General features: G+C 46.1%; 1 protein-coding gene across 2 annotated transcripts in view; it reads left to right on the top strand.

Annotated features, from left to right (window-relative positions):
* The window catches only part of PTER (phosphotriesterase related), a 61,018-nt gene that overhangs the window by 36,112 nt on the left and 3,884 nt on the right, over positions 1-21,022 (top strand). For both annotated transcript variants that reach the window (XM_004605338.2, XM_055146970.1), the window contains 3 exons: positions 1,157-1,627; positions 3,916-4,181; positions 18,278-18,418. In XM_004605338.2, coding sequence (XP_004605395.2) covers positions 1,196-1,627; positions 3,916-4,181; positions 18,278-18,418 — 839 coding nt within the window. In that variant the 5' untranslated portion in view covers positions 1,157-1,195. The remainder of the gene's footprint in view (positions 1-1,156; positions 1,628-3,915; positions 4,182-18,277; positions 18,419-21,022) is intronic.

The following is a 21,022-nucleotide window of genomic DNA, read 5'->3' as shown; positions in this document are numbered from 1 at the left end:
TTGTGGGATAATGAAGGATGCTGAGGCTCGAACCCAGGTCAACTACATGGCAGGCAAATGCCCTACCTGCTGTACTATCACTCCAGGCTGATTCTCTTTCTTAACCCAACAGGCTGTCCAAACCTCACAACTCCTACAGACGGGATTTCCATGTGCATCCCACCATCTCCCCTCTCCTCTCCTGTCCTATCCTTACCATCACTCTTCTGCATTCCTTCCCTTCTCCTCTCCCTCCCTCTCCCTCCCCTCCCCCTCCTCTTCCCTTCCCTTCCCTTCCCTTCCCTCCCCTCTCCTCTCCTGTCCTATCCTTACCATCACTCTCCTGCATACCCTTCCTTCTCCTCTCCCTCCCTCTCCCTCCCCTCCCCCTCCTCTTCCCTTCCCTTCCCTCCCCTCTCCTCTCCTGTCCTATCCTTACTATCACTCTTCTGCATTCCTTCCCTTCTCCTCTCCCTCCCTCTCCCTCCCCTCCCCCTCCTCTTCCCTTCCCTCCCCTCTACTCTCCTGTTTTTGAACTTTACCATCTCTACTTACTGCTGAGCTCTGGCTCTGCAGTCAGGGATCACTCCTGTGGTTCTTCAGGGACCACATGTGGTGCACAAGATTAAACTGGTCCAACTGTGTTCGAGGCAAGTGCCCTACCCATTGTACAACCTCTCCAGCCCCTAAATCTCTTTCTAGCTCTAAATAGACAGTCACAACCTCACAATTCCTATGAGCAGGATACAGGTGTCTATCCAATTTTTTTTTGTTTTGTTGGTTGGGCCACAGCTGGCAGTGTTCTTGACTTACTCCTTACTTTATGCTCTGGAATCACTCCTGGCAGTGCTTAGGGGACCATAGAAGTGCTGGGGGAATCTGTGAACTGGAATCTGTTGTGTGCAAGGTAAGTGCCTTAGCTATTGTACTGTCTCCCTGGCCTTGCCAATTTTCTGATTATAGTTTGTTTGTCAGGTTATCGTTTGCTTTGCTTTTTGTGTCACATCTGGTGACACTCAGGAACTACTCCTGGCCCTTGCTCAGGAATTACTCCGGGAAGTGCTCAGGGAACCATATGGGGTGCCAGGGATTGAACCTGGGTCAGACGCATGCAGGGCAAACACCTACCCGCTGTACCATGCTCCAGCCCCTGACTATAGTTCTTATTTCCTTCCAGGAAGCCCTCATTGTTAGAGTCTCTCCACACGCCCTCACAATGTCTTCCTTAAGCGGCAAAGTTCAAACCGTTCTAGGCCTGGTGGAGCCGAGTCAACTGGGCCGCACGCTGACCCATGAACATCTGACCATGACGTTCGATTTCTGCTACCACCCCCCTCCACCGTGCCAGGAAGCTGTCTCGAAGGAACCCTTCATGCTGAAGAATTTGTTTTGGATTCAGAAAAACCCTTACTCCCATAAAGAGAATCTCCGGCTCAATCAGGAGACAGAGGCCGTCAGGGAAGAACTGTTGCGCTTCAAAGCCAGCGGTGGGGGGACGGTGGTGGAGAACACCACGGCGGGCATCAGCCGGGATGTGCAGACTCTGAAGAGGCTGGCCCAAGAGACGGGGGTCCACATCGTGGCCGGAGCTGGGTTCTATGTGGATGCAACTCACTCTCCACAGACAAGAGCCATGTCCGTGGAACGGGTAAGAACTAGCCCCTGGATCATTCTATGGAGAAATCCACGAGAGCCAGAAGAGCAGATCTGGGACCATCTCCATGTGGCATCTCCACTGGGAAATGTCACTGGCCCCAAGGTGGCTGCACGGGCACAAAAATTCACCAGCTAGCAGAAACATCTGCCGCCGGGATCTGCCTTTTAGATGTCGCCTTTCAGAATGAAAGGACATGGGGCAGGGTGGTCACGGGGCCCTGTCTCTCCATCTCCTCGGGTGTTAGGACCGGATGTGGATACACGAGCCAGTCTCCTGTGGCGTGTGTCTGTACACCCCATTTTGTACCACGAGCTTCAGTTATGCAACCTCGCTTTTTTCCCCTGGATTTTTCTAATAACTAGCAATAAAAATTCACTGTAGGGTGAAACTTGGCAGGCAGAAGCTTGGCACTGCCGTGGATATGGTTCCTTCTTCTTTCACAAAATAGAACGGGTGGAAGGAAAACCAGATGCCAGAAGTCGCCCTTTTAGGGTACAAAAGGAAATAATAAGCTACAGAGCTGTGTGTATATAGTCTATCTACAACATATTTATAAATATATGTGCTTATGTACATAAACATGGACATATTCCTATGACCTTTCAGACTACTCTCTACTTTCATAGCCTGACTGAGAAGCATAGAATGTCTACTCCAGGTTCTGGGGTTTTTTGCTTTTTGTCTTTGTGTTGCACACCAGTGCTCAGGGATCATTCCTCACAGTGCTGGGGGGACCATCTTTGGTGCTGGGGCAAGATCCAGCGTCAGCTGCATGCAAGCCCCTGTCCTCTCTCCAGCTCTGAACCACAGGGTTGGGTTTTTTTTTTTTTGCAAAGAATCAATCTCTAAATATTTTTTTTTGTTTTTTGGGGGGTCACACCTGGCGATGCACAGGGGTTACTCCTGGCTCTTCACTCAGAAATTACCCCTGGCGGTGCTCAGGGGACCATATGGGATGCTGGGATTAGAACCCGGGTCGGCCGCATGCAAGGCAAACATCCTACCCGCTGTGCTACCGCTCCAGCCCCCACAATCTCTAAATATTTTTAAAAATTACTTGCATTATTTTCCAATCAGTTTTCTCTTCTTATACATTTCTGTTAAGACTGGGCTAGTAGCAGGATTGCACATTCTTCCAATCAAACAATAAATATAATGTATGAACCAAAAATATAACATAAGGCCTAAATGTATACTATCAGCACTGAGTGCTTTAAATTGTCTATGCTCTAGAAAGAATAGACTAGACTATAAAATGAAGAATTAAATTGTTATATAATAGAGTTGATACAGATTTAAGGGAAAGCTTTCTATGTCTAGATAATCTTCAGGTCAAATTATAAATTTTCTTTTTCCTCCATATATTCAATAGTTCTTTCTCCTTTAGCTTCCCCAAGCCATGGATTTCTTGTTGCCTAATCACAGGAAGATATTATGAAATCTTTGTCTTCGAAAGACTTGTTGATCTTGGCATGCTTTATCGTTTGTTCGAGCTCCTTATGCATCCTCAACAATTCCTCTCTAAATGCCCTATCAGTGAGGTTATCTGGCTCATTGTTGCTGGTTGTGTCATCCAGGCTAGCATCTTGACTCACTAAGTCTGGTGGGTTTCTGCATTGCTTTTGCCATTGTGATCTTTGCAATGCAATTTGAAGTTGTTTCTTGTGTGTTGTTGTGTGGTTAGGTGCCTGTAGCTAAGATGTCTTTGTAAGTTTATGGTGAGTTATGGGAAGGTGAAAAAATATACAGCGGGTGCAGGGGAGTGGGTGGTGGTTCCTGACTGGGAGGGCAAAGTGACAATCCTGAGTAAAAGGTAGGACCCCTGACACCTGGGCTTCCTCAGCTTCCTGACTGGTTGACCTTGAGATTGGGCCAGCCCAAATGCCTCTCTTTTGATCAATATTAGCTGAGTGAACATTATACATATATATATATATATATGTGTGTGTGTGTGTGTGTGTGTGTGTGTGTTGTGTGTGTGTGCATGTGTGTGTGCATGTGTGCATGCATGTTGTGTGGGTGTGTGTGTGTTTGTCTGGTTTAGGACCACACTCTGTGGTGCTTGGGAACTACTCTCTACTGAGTACTTGGGGGGCACTCCTGGCAGTGTTTGGGGGACCATGCAGCATGAGGGATCACACACAGAGTCCGAACTCCAGCCCTTTAAGCCGTCTCTGGAACATGTTTCAGATGTTGCAAAAAGAATGAATAACTAGGTGGTACCTTGGCCACGAGAGATCCCACACCTATGATATGTTTTCCATCTTACTCTTGCTCAGCTAACCGACGTGCTCATGAAAGAAATTCTCCATGGGGCAGATGGGACCAGCATCAAGTGTGGCATCATTGGAGAAATCGGCTGCTCGTGGCCTCTCACTGAGAGCGAAAAAAGGGTTCTCCAGGCAACTGCGCAAGCCCAGGCCCAGCTCGACTGCCCCGTGATCATCCACCCGGGCAGGAACTCCCGCGCGCCCTTTCAGATCATCCGCGTCTTGCAGGAAGCAGGCGCAGACGTCTCCAAGACTGTCATGTCACACCTCGACAGGTAAGCGGACTGCCTGCCTAGGGGTGCAAGGCACCAGATGTTTAATAAGTGACCAATTAAATATATGACTGGACCCGTGAAAAAATGCTCATTACCTAGAGAGAACCATGGCCTCCTGCAGGAGTACAGACTTAACAATGAATGGTTTACTCGACTTGGGATACTTTTGGCTCTAGGATAGTGTGACCATGATACATGTTTAGTTGCAGCCTCCATTGGAACCTATTCCTGGGCTAGTAATAGATGGTAGGGCACCACCATCGCAGGAGTAACATGTGATCTCGGCGTAAACCACCAATACATTCACTGGCTATTTTTCACGCTAACATACTCAATAAATTATATGATATTCAAGTTGACACTACAGAATAGTCTTTGAATTAGATTATTTTGTTTAACTGAAGGTGTGTGTGTGTGTGTGTGTGTGTGTGAGATGAGTACATTTAATGTAGGCTAAGCTGTGATATCTGGTTAGGTGTGCTAAATACATTTTTAGTTGAACCCAATATATCAATTTATGATGGGTTTATCAGGACACAACCTCATTTTAAGTGGAGCAAGATTTGTATTTATAAGGTTTACAGAAGGCATGAATAAAAGTCAACTTTTCCATCTTTGTGTCCTTACAGTATCAGCTGACACCCTATGTATTTAATGTAATTTGGAAAAAAAAAGTATTTAACCTTTCAGCATCCTTCACAGGAGAGGTCGCTGCATTGCACAGTCTCTGTCTCACGCACGATATTACAGTAGCTGCTGATTTTGCTTGCTCAGGATTTGTCAGCAGTTAGAGTGATAAATTTATCCGCAAATATAAAGGGAAGGGTAAGTCAATGGTTTCTCCCTGAAAAGAAAACCTCAACTATAAAAGTCGGCCTTTGCTATTGACCAGTGGTTAGAAAGTGCTCAGATGTTTGTGTTAGTGCTACCTTGCTTCCTTTGCCATTTGGTGTTGGGGCCACGCCTCATGGCACCCAGGGGTCACTCCTGAGGGGCTCGGGAACCTCCGTGATGTCCAGGCTGGCTGTGTGCAGGCAAGAGTCTCACCCCTGTACGACCTCTCAGGCCTGCAGTAACCTTCCTGATTTCCAGAATTCTGTCTTGCAAACTGCAGATCAACAAGTTCCCTCCCTTCTCCTCCTCTTAGCCCCTGGCAACAACCATCCCATTGCCTATCTAGGTAGTTCTTATTCTTTCTGGGAATTGAAATGAAACTCTTAAATTTTTATTCATTTTACTTTTTATTAATGAATCACCGTGAGGTACAGTTACAAACTTATGAACTTTTGTGTTTGCTTTTCAGTCATACAATGACCGTTTACCCATCCCTCCACCAGTGCCCATTTTCCTCCACCAATGTTCCCAGTATCCCTCCCACCACCACCACCCCATCCCCCACCACCCCACCTCACCTCTGCAGCAGGGCATTCCCTTTTGTTCTCTCTCCTTTTGGGTGGTGTGGTTTGCAGTAGAGGTATTGAGTGGCCATCGTGTTTGGTCTATAGTTTACTTTCAGCACTCATCTCTCAACCCAAATGGGTCCTCCCAAAATCGTTTACTTGGTGTTCCCTTCTCTATCTGAGCTACCTTTTCCCCCAGCATGTGAGGCCAGTTTCCAAGCTGTGGAGCAAACCTCCTGGTCCTTATCTCTACTATTCTTGGGTGTTAGTCTCCCATTCTGTTACTTTATATTCCACAGATGAGTATGACGTTTCTATGTCTGTCTCTCTCTTTCTGACTCATTTCACTTAACATGATACTTTCCATGTTGATCCACTTATATGCATATTTCATGACTTTATCTTTTCTAACAGCTGCATAGTATTCCATTGTGTAGTTGTACCAGAGTTTCTTTAATCAGTCATCTGTTCTTGGCACTCGGGTTTTTTCCAGATTTTGGCTATTGTAAACAGTGCTGCAATGAACATACAAGTGCAGATGTCATTTCTACTATACTTTATTGCCTCTCTGGGATATATTCCCAGCTATCTAGATAGATTTTGGGACTCTAGGAAGCGCCCTCCCCCACCACAAGGCTGGAGCGATAGCACAGCAGGTAGTGTGTGCTTGCATTACACATGGCCAACCCAGGTTCGATTTCTCCGCCTCTCTCAGAGAGCCTGAGACTATCTCACTCACACGGCAGAGCCTGGTAAGCTCCCCATGGTGTATTTGATATGCCAAAAACAGTAACAACAAGTCTCACAATGGAGATGTTACTGGTGCCCACTCGAGCAAATTGAGCAAATTGATGAGCAAGGGGATGACAGTGACAGTGACAGTGACAGGAAGCACCCCAGGGGAACTAGCTACAGCCACTTCCCCCTTCTTTCCCTTTGTTCTTTTTTTTTTTTTAATTTTTATTGAGTCACCATGTGGAAAATTACAAAGCTTTCAGGCATAAGTCTCAGTTTCACAATGCTCAAACAACCATCCCTTCACCAGTGCACACATTCCACTACCAGAAAAACCCCAGTATACTTCCCACCTCCCCAGCACCCCCAGCGCTCCCCTACCCCGCCTGAGTAACTGATAAATTTCACTTTACTTTCTCTTTACTTTGGTTACATTCAATATTTCAACAAAAAAACTCACTATTATTGGTTGGAGTTTCCCCCCTAGAATCAGACCTGAAGAGATATGAGGTTGCACGGCCGTGATAGCGGCCTTGCGGTTTTGGATTTCTGTATTTTACTAAGTCCAGGGAAATTTGTGGCAGAAATTGGATCGTTGCAAGCTTGTACCTCTCATTAGTGGTCCTCTTAAGCCGGCGGTCACCACGCCCTTCACCCCCAGCAAGGAAAAGGCGAGAGAGAAAAACCTTTCCCCTCCTGGGCAGACAAGGGGCCGTGTCTTAGTTCATAGTCTAGAGACATTTCTGCAAGAAGCTGCCAGTACCAAAAGTAGTTTAGCTGGCCTCTGGGGTCACTCTCGTGCAGCTGCGGAGAGGCCGCACAAGTGCGGCACTGGGGTCACATCTCGGCGGGCCTTCTTCCCTCTGTTCTTATCATTGTCACTGGCCTGATGTCGGGGCTGGCACACGTGGTGGGTGGGGACACACACTCTGCTGCGGTGGGCTGGAGATCACACACTGGAGGGTTGGGGGCAGCAAGAGCTGGTCCCCAGTGGCCATCTGGCGCTGGGGCCAGTGCTGAGGGGCAAAGCCCTACCGCTGCACCCTCGCTGGGAAGCTGCTTTCCCACCAAGCCCGCTCCCAGGCCGCACACAGTACTGTGTGCACGCACAGGTGCGCTTTGGGCTCTTTCTTTGCCGTGGCCTGTGTTTCGTGGGGGGAGTGTTCGGGGGCTACTCCTGGCTCGTGCTCAGGGAGCTGGGGAAACTGCAGTGTGGGAACTGAATGGATGTGCCGTGTGCAAGGCCAACGCCTTCACCCCCGTGCCATCTCTCTGGCACCACGTGTGTGTTTAACCCTTTCATTGGCTTGTTTAATTTGGGGGACCACATACAGTTCAGGGGTCCCTTTGGGTGGTGCCTTGGGAGAGCCATGTGAGGCCAGGGATGGAATCCAGGCCTCCTGCATGCAAAGTCTACACAGCAGGCCTCTGAGCTATCTCTCCCCCTCCCTAGACTAAACTTTAGGTGTTAGAATAGCACAGGTCCCCTACATAACCTCAGTGAACATGGGTTGGGGTTCTGGATTGTCAGGGGAGGCTTTTCCTCCAGATCCTCCCCCTCTCGCCACAGCTAAGACATATCACCCGCAGTTTTCCTCTGAGGGCCACGTGTGATCGAGTTCATCTGTGTGTGTCAGAGCCACAAGGCCACGTCCCACCCCTTCTGAGGGACACTCTCTCGCTTGATCCATCACCCTCCTCACGGGCAAACACCAGCTCCCAGGCTCCCCTTTCTCCTGCCTTTCCTCTGCTCTCTTGTCCCAGCCACCTTCCCGCGAGTCTTCATTCCCCTGCCCACGCCACTAAGTAGTAGAAACAGGATGCTCAGGGCTGGGCCGTTAGTGCATCCAGTAGGGCCTTTGCCTTCCACGAGGCCAAACCAGATTTCATCCCCAGCACCCCAGATGGTCCCCTGAGCCCTGCCAGGAGGGATCCCTGAACACAGAGCCAGGAATCATCCTTGGGCACCTTTGGGTGTGGTGCCTTAGCCAAACAAAGCAAAGATAAAATGAAATAAACCTAGGATGTTCTTTTTTACCTGTTTCATAGTGCATGCTTGGGCGGGGAAGGTTTTTCAGGGAACATTCAGTCTGCGATACCCGTTGGATACCATCTCCTGTTGAGAGTTAGAGAAATGTCCGTCTGGCCCCATCTGATGGCACAGGCATGTACATGAGAAATTGTATTAGAGCTTAAAAGCTTTTACCGGGAGTTGCAAAGGAAACATTTGCCTTTAGCACCCTAGTGCCTCCTCGCTTGTAGAGAGCACACATAATCAGTCCTGCCCCAACAGCACCCAAACAACCCAGGTCCCTGCACGCCTATTTGCATATCTGTATGATGCACACACACAGGTGGAAGTTTCCTCAGAATCAGTAAATGGCATGAACAGATTTCCTTCGGCTGCCACGGTCAATGTCTCCCCCTAGAACAGCTCAGGAGGGCTTGGGAAGGTTACACTGCCGTCCTACTCAGAACAGCCTGCGAAATCTGGGAAGCATTTCTAGTGTGGCTGCCTCTTTTGTCCCTACAACAGCTATTCAGGGGTCCGGCGCCTGGACAAGAAATACACAGATGCATGAAATTTGGTGGTGGGGGGGTGAAGTGGGAGGGGTTGAGCAACGGGGGAGGACAGCTTTAGAAAAAGTCATGTATTGGGTGGGGGAGAGTGGACCAAATAAAGGAATGGAAAGAAAACCAATCTTGTGGGCAGCAGACGCTGGTCACTGGGGGTTCTTTGATGTTAAGTGTTCACAGCAAGTAGCTGCCTGGCTTCAGGGCAAGGGGGGGTGTCTGCCTTTCTCAGACCCTCTGAGGTCTGCTGGGCTTGCACAGACAATCTGATCCACACAGAGAGGGCGAGGGCCGCCGCTTCTATAACGAGGACATATCACAAAAGGGCACAGATCGCAGCAAACAAAATGCCCAGGCGACTGAGAAAGGGAAGGGTAGCCTGAAAACTAGGCCTTGGGGGGAGGGAGGGCGAAATCAACCCACCCAGGGACCACTTTATTTTATTTTTTCATGCCAAGTCATCTCAGGCATAATAGAAGGCTCTGGACCCAAGGGGAGAAGGGCCAGAGACAGGGCAGACCCAGGCAGCCTCCTCTCAGGACCCCCTAAACCTGGCCACCTGTCAAAGTAGGTTCTGTGGCCCAGGGTAGCGTTTCTGTCCTTCAAGGACCCCAGATCAGATATGCCGGCATGCCCAAATGCGTGTCCGCCGTAGGCCTTCACGCAGAAACCCCTGAACCTTCAAAAGCCAAGACACTTACACACCCCAGCTAATCTGCTCGGTGCCCACAAACGGGGCACCCTGCCCCAACTCTTCTTTCCGTGCTCACGCAAAGGGAGTGCCTTGTCAAAACTCCTTTCGAAGGGCGGCCACTTCAGGACAGCTCTGAAGCATGCTGTGCTCACCCAGGGGCCCGGCCCAATGGGAAACCATGTGTTCTTACCCATCACAGCTGCAGAAGTGCTGGGAGAACCCCAGGGACAGAGGAGGAGAGTTGCTCCAGGCCTGGTCACCCCCCTGGGGTCAGCTTTTAATGACAACATCACTCCAGTATCCCGTGTCCCTGTCTGGGCCCCCGGATCACAAAGGCTCTCTGTCTGTGACTCTCCCATAACACCTTTACTAGCTGCTAAAATCAACCACCTTTTCAGGGAGCCAGCCAGGAAGTGCCCATGGGCCATTGGGGACACGTTCCCCACCCCACCATGCCCCCTTTGTGGTCATCTCCAAGGAAACTTGCTCACTGAGAACTCTCCAGATGTAGTGATGCCCAGAATATTCTCTCACTGCTCAGGGAAGGGGCCTATCTGTCCACAGGATGTTTGGGAACTCGCAGGACCCCGTGGACAGTCAAGTCCAGTTTGGGGAAGGAAACGGATGGCACTATGTCTCCGTCACTTCTCTACCTGGTTATCATAGTGGAAATTCAATGTCAGAGGAGGGGCACAAGGAAAATGAAGGAGCAGATCTCTTGCTTTGAAAACTGTTCCCGGGGAGGAACTGAGCTCGAAGGAACTGCACTTGAAGTTCATAAAAGAGAAGGAAGAGCAAAAACAAGTGGCTACAATCACGATTTATCCTAATTATTTAGCCAAATTTGCCTGCTTTAAAGAATACAACTTGGAGACAATTTTCATGCTCTTGATTAGATGAATTAAGGAAGTAAAACTGAACCTTTCTTCCCCCTTCCTTCCTTCCTTCCTTCCTTCCTTCCTTCCTTCCTTCCTTCCTTCCTTCCTTCCTTCCTTCCTTCCTTCCTTCCTTTGTTCCTTCCTTCCTTCCATCCTTCCTTCCTTCCTTCCTCTAAGCAAATCTTTATTAAGTCATAAATTACCATATACCAGACCCAAGAATGAAGCAAGCCCCACTCTGCCAATAAAATGATTCTTTAATTATCATCTTGTTGACTGTTTACCTGAAGGCTATCCCCAAGAATCCATTAATAAATAAATAAATAATCAATCTAGTCTGCTTGGAACCATATACTTTTAGTTCCTATGCATACTAGCAAATTAATATGAAATAATTCAAAAAATTCAGGGCAAATAAATAGAGCAAAAACATGTATTTAAATAGGATGGTGGTGCTATTAAAAATGCGTAAGGGGCATGAGGCGTGCCAGCTGCACGGAGGGTGCTGTATTTCCTAACAGTGTACCTGGGGCTGTGTCTGGGTGCTGGAGAGGGTGGTGCAGTGGAAGGTGCATGTGCCATGTGGGCTATGTGGCACTGAGATGATATAGACAGACGAAAGACAACTTATTTCTGACATTGATTTTGATCCAACCACGGAGCGAGAATTATTAATGACATGAGTTCAAGGCCACAAACCAGAATCTGGGAAGCAGATGAGACTTTTTCCAAGGCAGTATTTACTAATAACACCCATTTTTCTATTTCTATTCTTGCATCCACTATTTCTTCTGTCATCGTGATGGCAGATGAAAGGAAAACAGAAGACAAATGAGATGCTTTCAAACGTGTCACCGGGGCCCCAACCCACAGCAGACAGCACACGCTCACGTGAAACGGGGCTCCGACTGTTTCTCAGGCTGGAATTGCGTGAAGGTCTGGACAATGCTTTGCTGCTGGTGAACGTCCCTGGACGTCTGCTGGGAACTAAGGGGAGAGATAAAGGGAGCTCGGGCTAAGCTGCTTAGTTTCTCCTTTGGACACTAGCATTTACTCTCTGTGTGACCTCCAGCAAGTCTCAGTAGCCTTTTACTCACAGTTCAGAGGGGTCGAGAAAAACTTTTAACTCTTTAAGCAAATGTATGCAAATCCCTCTATTCGTATTGCATCTTCCTTTCAATGTAGGACCCCTTTGAGAAGAAAAGGAAAATCCAGAGACACCTGTTAGACAAACAGATATAGCAAATCTGCTGTTAAACTTAGTACAAATAAAATTCCATTCAGTTCTGCTGGTAATTACTACGAGTTGAGCTTGCCAAGTTGCAGCTATGAGCGAGACTTCCAAGTTGCAGTATCTTGAGCAGAGATATGTGGGCAGGAGGATTCTGTGTCAGGGTAAATGAAGGCACAGGCCACACCGTATTCTATCCAGTCCTTTATGTACCCAAACCTCCCACTAGGAATTTTTTTTTCTTCTAAAGCAATTTTTCACATCTCTGACACCATTCCCATGAAATGTGACATTTTAACAAATGGGATTGCCACGTCGGTGAGATTTATCTTCACTTTCCTCAATACCATCATTCCTTGCACTGCTATCTCCTTACTTGAAAAACCTTAGTGCTATGTGGCAGCTGGAAAGTTCAGATGGTAAAAAGCTCTTTCTAGGGTGTATAAACTGTGAAATGTATTTAAAAATAAAGTTTTAATTACATTTTGTGATTTGAAGCCAACGACTGGGTTTAGTCTGACTTAAACACGGGTTTTTCCTCTCTTGCAACCATCTGTTCCTTTGGCTGAAGCCAACACTTAAGTCGTAATATTGAAAGTGTGATGTCACTCCTACCTATGACGTCATGAAACATCTCCACAGTATGTGCCCAAGCAGAGGACAGAGTGACAGGGAGGAGGAGGCTGGTTCAGATATCGGGGAACTGATCCAAGTAAAGGGAAATGAAGTAAAGAAATAAAACATGTCATAAATTCATGGCAACATAAATTAGTTTATTATTGCTATTTGTTCCTCAGTATTGTCTCATTGTAAAAACATTGTTCTATAAAAGTAAGGCCTTTATGAAAAATAATAATCCTACAATAAAAGACACGTGAATCTTTAAGATACAGATATGAGAATGAACTAGTCTGTTCATGGGAATATGCCCTTCTAATTGATGGTTTTGAGTTATGTAAAACCCAAGTTCCTATTAAACACTTAACTGAGGAAACAGTATGCTTTTTAAAATCACAGATATTGTTTAGGTCATGCATTAAAAAGCTTACATAATTCTGTTTAGTTTTTAATGTTTTTCATTAAAATATAAATTAAAATTTATGAATGGACCCATTTTCAAATGTATAGTTAAGGATTTGTCATTAGCAGGATAAGAAGATGTAAGAATAGTGGTTTCAAATTCTAATGTTGAGTTTACTGGATGATAGCAATTATATATTAAATTTAAATTATAAATATCTCAAAGGCATATATTTTAATGTTTATAAATATTTAAAATGCCATTTACAACCTACAGAATGATCTAGATTATTTTGCCAGGAATAGGTTCTAGGTGAGTTGAGTAATTAGTTAATGTAGCTACTAACAAACTAGTCAGTAAAGAACCCTCACACCATTCTCTGTACACATATCTACTGGTCTTAAATTGAGGAATTATTTATTGAAGACAGAGACAGGAGTTTCTTTAGAATGACTTTTCTTTCCTTGGAGGGGGGTGGTGCACCAGGCAGTGCTCAGGGGCTACCCCGGCTCTGTTCTCTGAAGTAACCCTGGCAGTGCTCGGGATTCGAACCATGGTGGGCTGCATGCAAGGCGCGTGCCTGAACCTCTGTACTATCTCTCTGATCCCTCTTGGAATTACTTACATGATTAATATTTTGGTTGAGTTTTGATAAGTTGTGATTAAATTTTAACTTTTGGTGGGGGGACACAGAGGGGGCGCCCACTGCATGGTAGTCAGAGAATACCCCTGGCTCTGTGCTCAGGTTCAATCCCGGCAGTGCTCAGGAAACATGGAATCCTGCACGCAGTATCTCCTACACTCAAAATTGGTTTTGGTAAATTGGTTGTACATGGGGACAGAGAGAGCATAAAGGAGGCCAGGCAAGCGCTTGACTGTGTGGCGACGTCAGTATGAGCCTCGTTCACGTCTCTGGTACTGCATACAACCCCCGTGGCACTACCAGGGCACAAATAATGGGCGAAATAATGATAGGCTATCTTTGCGCTATAGTACAGAGGAAGAGATTCATAGATCTTCCCAGTGATCAGGAACTCATGGGTCCCTGCTCCTAATGGCCTGATGGCCGCCCCCCTCCCTGCCCCCATCCTGGTCTGTGAATTCCCAAGTCCAGAAGTGAAGCTTCATGGGGGCATTTTGATGGAGAGAGAACGAGCTCAGGGCCTGACACGTGCATGCACGAGATCAAACGCATTGAGGGCCAAACTCATGACCTTGATCAAGTGAGGCTCTTAAGCGGGCACAGGCTTCTCCCTCATGCCCTTAAGCTTGGATAAATATCAGTCAGGAACAACAAACCTTTTCTTTGCCATCAAAAGATATTCTAGAATTGTCCATCCCTCACGCAACACCTCAACCCAACCAAATGCACCTCAATAATCTTCCAGAATAATCTTCATTATGCTATCACAGTGTTCTGCATTTATTTGGTACCCAAAAAAGCTCTCAAAACAATTAATTGTAATGAGTGGTGTAAATGTCTATCTCGTTGCCCATTCTTTAAGCTCAACATAGTTAGCTCCAATCCATATCTGTATTCCCAGCACAGAGACGAGCCGGAAGCAGGTGATAGCACAAGATAGGAGCTATTTGCCGAATTAATTCATGAAGGCGTGCTTGAATGGATGAAATAAAATAACATCTCTAAAAGTTCTCTGAAACCCTCAAGTCCCAGATGAGCATTAAGTATTGTTATCATCTTGATCACAACCACAAACCACATTCTTTCCTCTGCTTCCAAGCTCCCCCCAGCCCTCCGCCCAGCTAGCCCATAGACCCTTGCCTGAATTATCTCTTCACACAGACTTCTTTGCTGCTACTCTGAGTGCATTTTGACATTAAACCAAACCCCTCAGCACCTGGATAAGATCTGGAGGTTTGAAAAGGAGAATCACCTGTCTTGTGTTTTTGTCCCGGCGTTAAAGCACTGGCACCATGCTATGAAATGGAGATCGCCAAATCCCTTGCAATTCCCCTTTCTTAGCGGATGGCTGGGTGTCTGCCATCAGTGCAAACCTGCCCTTTCTATAAAGAAAACTAGCTTGCTGGTTGAGGTTCAGACATGGATATGCAGGCAAGCGAAGGCCTGATAGGCGGTGAATGACAACTACTTGGGACAATGAGTCTCCTCCCCCTCATGGAAAATCCCAGGATATCTCACAAAGGAATCACTTGCCCCACCACGCAGACAGGGCTTTCTCTGGAGTCAACTGCATCTGTTCTCCATCTCATCACACTCTCTGCTCTCTGTGTAGGGCAAGAGGTGGCAACTATTTATCTCAGGCTGAGTGGAAATTAGAATAAGAAGGACAATGATTATTCGCAGAGGCAGAATATGGAATGAGCAAGAATGGCAGAGGCTGACCCCTCCCAGCCCCAGAGAAGGGTTTTGAGATCATTGATGACTTGGTGGGGTGGGAAGGGGCAGCAGAGGACGGGGGACAGGACCTCTGCTCCCCTCTTCCCGGAAAGACATCAAGCTGTGGGCATGTTCCCAAGGTGTCCACACTGACACTTGGGGGTCAGTTCTTTGTCCAAGTGAAAAAGAGGCCACTTGCATCAAGGCAGCTTCAGGAGCACCTGACAGTCCCTGGACATCGTCCAGCTGAATGTCAGTTGCATGTGTCGAAGTCACCTTGGGAGCCGGGCCGGGCAGGGTGTTTGTGAGGCCTCAGTGAGGCGGTGGATTTTTCCATGGGCTGGTGCCACTGGGCAGGAGTGATGCCGCAGGGCCAAGCAGATGCCTTCCGCCCAGAAGGGCAGCACTGAAGAGCCTGGGAGCAAAGACAAATGACCTGGACTGGACTGTCCACAGGGCCGGACGAGGACGCGAGTGCTGCCCTCCTCTGCTCTGCTCCTTCTCCATAAAACAAGGAGGGGGGGTCACACTTGTTTGGCAAAGGTCAAGTGAACTGGGGGCTGTTTTCAATCCCTGATCATTTGTGTCACGGTTTTTCTTTTTCTGTGTCACTCACTTCCCCCATCCTACATCTAATTCCAGCTAGATTCCAATTCTAATTCCAATTAACATCTAATTCCCCAATTCTGCTTTTTTGTTTCAGAACTTTCCTTTGAAAGGTATACACGGTTACTGATACTACCCCACCCCCAAGATTTTAAGTAAAATCTCTTTATTCTCTTTTGGGGGACAGAAGGGAGGTTTGGGTCACACCCAATGGTGCTCAAGGCTTACTCCTGGCTCAGTGCTCAAAGATGACTCCTGGTGGAGCTCAGAGGACCTCTAGGAAAACTGGGGTCAGCTTTCTATAAAGAAGAAAGGCAAGCACCTAGCCTCCATACTATCTCCTTGGCTCATTTTTTCTTATTTGAAGAGAGAAGACATCCATCAGGGTTACTCCAAGGAATGTGGAAATGGGGTGGAAGAGAGGAGCCACGTGGTGCCAGAGATCAAGCCCAAGACCTCCACATGCAGCCGTGTGTCCACCAACTGGGCTCCGTCCCCTTCTAGGAATTCATATCACCATTGCCTTCACACTGATGTCTAGTTAACCAGAGTATCAGATCAACAAATGTTTTTAAAATAACTAAATAAAAAGAGTGATTATATCCATATATACATTTAGATACATATGTAGATATATTTACATATCAGCAAATGTGTCTTTTAATGACAGAAATTTTGCTTTGTTTTTGGAGGGACCCCACTGGCAGAGTTTGGGGGTTACCTCCAGACTCTTGTGCCTAGTGCTCTTATGGCGATCAGGGGACCATGTCTTGCTAGATATTGCCATTTCTCTCCTTTCCCATTCATATCCACAGTCTCACATCCTAAAATAGCACTTGCTATGATCCTAAAAGTCTTCCTATGATCTCCATTGAAATGAGACATTGTCCAGATAAGTAGTATAAAGACCAAAACAATGAACAGACGAGAACAGGAGTATCTGCAGAAGTATTGCCCCTTTGAAAAACTGCACAATCGGGGCTGGAGCGATAGCACAGCGGGTAGGGTGTTTGCCTTGCACTCGGTCCACCCGGGTTCGATTCCCAGCATCCCATATGGTCCCCTGAGCACCACCAGGACTGATTCCTGAGTGCAGAGCCAGGAGTAACCCCTGTGCATCGCCAGGTGTGACCCAAAAAGCAAAAAAAAAAAAGAAAAAGAAAAAGAAAAAGAAAAACTGCACAATCATAGTCACCGACTTTTGGAATCAAATGTAGAACCACGTCATAATATGTGCAAGAAAAAAAACCCTCTTGCCTTACCTTTACTTCGTGTTTTATCCAATACATATTTCTTACCTGATTCAACACACTGGATGCCAAGTTTTCCTTGGGTTTTTGCACAGCACAATAGTTCCAGGGAGGGTTTTCAAAAGCAGGTGGAACACATTATGAAGATAATTCTGAAAGAGTCACAAAATTATTTTTGAGTAACCACAGTATAATTTAAATGTCTATAGTTCTCAAACACTGGAGAAAGGAAATTCCCTTTTTGTCTGGGCAAATTCTCTGATTCCTGGTAACAAATTAAACATCCTAAGATTACAATATCTTCACATCATGAAAGTTGATGCAAAAGTTTTGTTACTTAAACTATATTCTAGTACCTTGGTTTTAGCCCAGTGAGACCCCTGATAACTTTTGGGCCACAAAACTAGTGGTAAGATGTTTATGTTGTATAAGTCACTAAGTTACAGCATCAGCAGAAAACTAATGCAACAATGATGGTAATAATAGCACCTACCTGAATTGAATTAAGAATGGTTCCCATGTGCTATGTCGTGAACTTAATATTAGACACATCATAACTCTGCAAGGAAGATGTTTTTGCTATCCCCAATTTCCAGAAGGGGACATTAAGTCAATCGAGTTAAAGGGATCTGTTTCAAATTTCCCAGTGTGTGTTTTCAGTGGGATGGGGTATGAGAAGCAGGCTGAGGATTCAAGTTTAGTTCTTCCCAACTCCAGGGCTGCTGAAGAATTCTGGTCAAGTCAGGCTTCTCTGGACGACTTAATTCCTCTTCTATCTGAAGATCAGACAAAGCATTTGTTGATACCGAGCTACTTCATACAGTGCTACTGCTGGTCAGGAAACTGCCAGTATCCTTGCTTCACAGATGAGCCAAGTGACTCGAGAAAAGCTTGTTGCAGGATCGCCATCTGTCATTCCACATTATTTCTATTACACAGGAGCAAAACTCCACCAAACTGGCCAAGCTCGTTTTTCATTTCTTAACTTGGGGTTCGCTGACTGCCAGCAACAAAGATTGATTATGGTTAACTTACAAAGAGAATAGGTGCATTGGAATTTGAATATATTGGAAAGTCCAACTGGCCATGGCTTAATTTAAAAAGAATTAGTGAAGTAAAGCTGACCCTCTGGTCTCTGGTGGGGTGGGGACGGGGTGGGCTGTGGGGCTGGAACGTTGTGGGCATGAAGTTCTATCATTAACAGTATTACACATCACAGTGACTAAAATAAAAGTAGAAAGGAAAAAAGGAAAACTTTTAAGTTGCTTTGTGTAAAATATTTTAATTTTCACAGTATATCTAATGGTTATCTTTTGACAATAGCCTTGTATCTGCCTCTTGTCTCTAGAACCATACTTGATAAGAAGGAACTGCTGGAATTTGCTCAACTTGGTTCTTACCTGGAATATGATCTCTTTGGTACTGAACTCCTTCATTACCAATTCAACCCGGATATTGACATGCCCGATGATAATACAAGAATTAGAAGGTAAATATGATGAAATCTTTCATAGTGTATCCTTTCATTGCCTCTTTGTATTTTCATATCTAGGTGGATATTAGCAAAGACTCAGAAAACAGTCAGAAGGCTAAATCAGAGACTTACAGAGAAAAATACACTGATGCAGTATCAGGGAGAAAATCTCTATATTATTTCAAGGAGAAAATGAGTCATCTGATGTAGGAGAAAGCTTAGCAGAGTCTTAGAAGTTAGGTGCAGATGGGCAGCTGACAGGAAACACAGATAATACTCAACAAAAGAACCAAGGACATTCTCTTCATTTTATCCCAAATAATATAAAGTATTTCTTTTCCAGCTGATCACCCTAGAGTTATAACTACCAGCAGTGAATTTTTAGAATGTTTTATGAAAAGTGTTCAATAGGGAGATAATCACCAATTAGATGCTGGAAGTATAATGTCTGCAGATCAAACATCAGATAAATTCAACATCTTAAAGTTGTCTAAAGTTATTCTCCAACCAAGTGGCCCATTTTGAGAATCACAGATGGAGGCATTGCTGATTTATCCTGATTGCTTGTTTGCTGATGAGAAGACTGAATGGGATTTAGGATTGACAAGGCGGACACAATGGAGATATTGAAGTATTGTTAGCCAATGGGGCCCTTGAGTAAGAATGGGGCATAGACCAAGGATTTGAATTGAGACCAACATAGAGACATAAATGGCTTGTACGTGATAGCAGGAAGTGAACAGGTTCACTCAGAAATGAGAATGGAGAAGTTGTAAGTCTGTAAATAAATAAATAAATAAATAATCCCTCCACATTGAAAAAAAAGAAATGAGAATGGAGGACAAAACCCTGCGAAACTCCAAATTTAAGGGATGAACCCAGAAGCAGTCCCCAAAGGACAGGCTGAGGAAGCAGGAGATGGAGCAGCAGAGACACTCGTGGTTGTGGAACTACTGCAAGATGATGCTCAAAGCAGATTGTCCCACACGCTTGAGAATACGCAACCTGTGCCAAGGAGATAAAGACTGTGGTGCAACCACCAGATTTCATAACCATGAGGTCCTCATTTCACACTCAGAAGGTATCATCTAGCTAGAAAGATGCTTTAGGAATGCAGAGGCAGCGAGGAAGAGGAGACAGGATGCGGAGGCTCTTCTAGAAGCTCAGTAGTCTGGGGAGGAAAGCCAGGGAGAGAGGAGGGTTGATGCTCAAGGACAAGAGATCAGGGAGGAAAGTTTTGCTAAAAAATGGGCCATATGGACATGGAGGAGAGCAAGAGTAGAAACATAGATGGTCGGAGACCCAGGGGCCAGAGCACGAGGTCCAAGCTGGAGAGAAGAAAACCAGGAGAGAAATGGAAATGTACAGAGGAGGAAGGCAGTGGGGCCGAGACAGGAAGCGACTGATGAAGCGGGCAGCAGTGTGGAGCAGAAGAGAGTGTGCGAGGAAGGGGAGTGGGAAACTCAGGGTGGACATCTCAGCGAGGAAGCCCTCTGCATGATCACGAGGCACGGGAGGTGGTTGTGGGGAAAATTGGTGAGTTGGACTAAGCAGGGACTGGAGAGACGAAGTAAGGTCCAAACACTGGACGTCCAGGGAGCAGATATTGAACCAACACACACTGGGGTTGAGGCAAGATCTGTGACCAGTGATCACAGGACGGAGCATTGAAGATCTTCCCATCAACGCCAACCTTCACATCTGCACACATCCTGCACACTCCATGGACAGACACTCTTCCCAGCAGCCTCCTGAGTACAAGACGCTTCAAGTATGATCCTCCCTGGGAACTCCCTGACAAATGCTCAACCAGATCCTCAAAGACAGAGACCCAACACGCCCAACAGAGCAAACTGCCTGACCAGACCCATGGAGGTCACTGGAGTGTCTGTGTTCTTAGCCCACGAACCAGAGGTCAGCATAGATCACTGTTTCTTTTTTGCTGGTTTCTTTGCTGATTTTAATTTGTCCGAGGGCTTGCCCTGGGGTCCTTCCTATTAGCATGGGCCAGACTCAGCCCTGGCGAGAAATGTCTCTGTACTGAATGGCTGACGTGGAAGGGCCTTTTCATCTTCCACAGCTGAGAATTCTGGATGAACATACTCAGGTTTCAGGCTTAATCTTGGGATAGGAAGCTTGCTCCCAGAAGTTGCTCCCTGGTTCTGAGCTACTCTGTGGCAGGAAGGTGTTATCTTTGCACCTACCAGCTTTCCATGGAGCTCCCAGGACTTCTGGAATTAAAAAAATGGGGGATCTATAAACAGGACTCTCTGGAGGTTTCATTCCTTCTTAGCTCTTTTTGGCTATGAATTCACACCCAAGAATTTCATTTCAGCTTTTCCTGTACCCAACTTAACCACTCTGGATATATGGAAATCCGTAGGTGTTATAGTCAATATCTGTGTGCTTGCATTTTTCTTTGTCTATATGCATGTATGTGTACTTGATCTTCCTAAAACTCAAACCATAAACTAGATCGCTCGGGGTAAATACTGAAGGACTTCCTGGGTTATATGTGCCTCAGAATACCCTCACCTCCCGCTACTGGACACTTGATGCCCTCCTTCACCGGTCACTCTGCTGATTCTCAGTTGTCACTGTTATCATTGTTGTTGTTTT

This window comes from Sorex araneus, chromosome 9 (genome assembly GCF_027595985.1).
Source record: "Sorex araneus isolate mSorAra2 chromosome 9, mSorAra2.pri, whole genome shotgun sequence".
NCBI lineage: Eukaryota > Metazoa > Chordata > Mammalia > Eulipotyphla > Soricidae > Sorex > Sorex araneus.
This window is presented reverse-complemented; position numbering and strand designations above follow the sequence as displayed.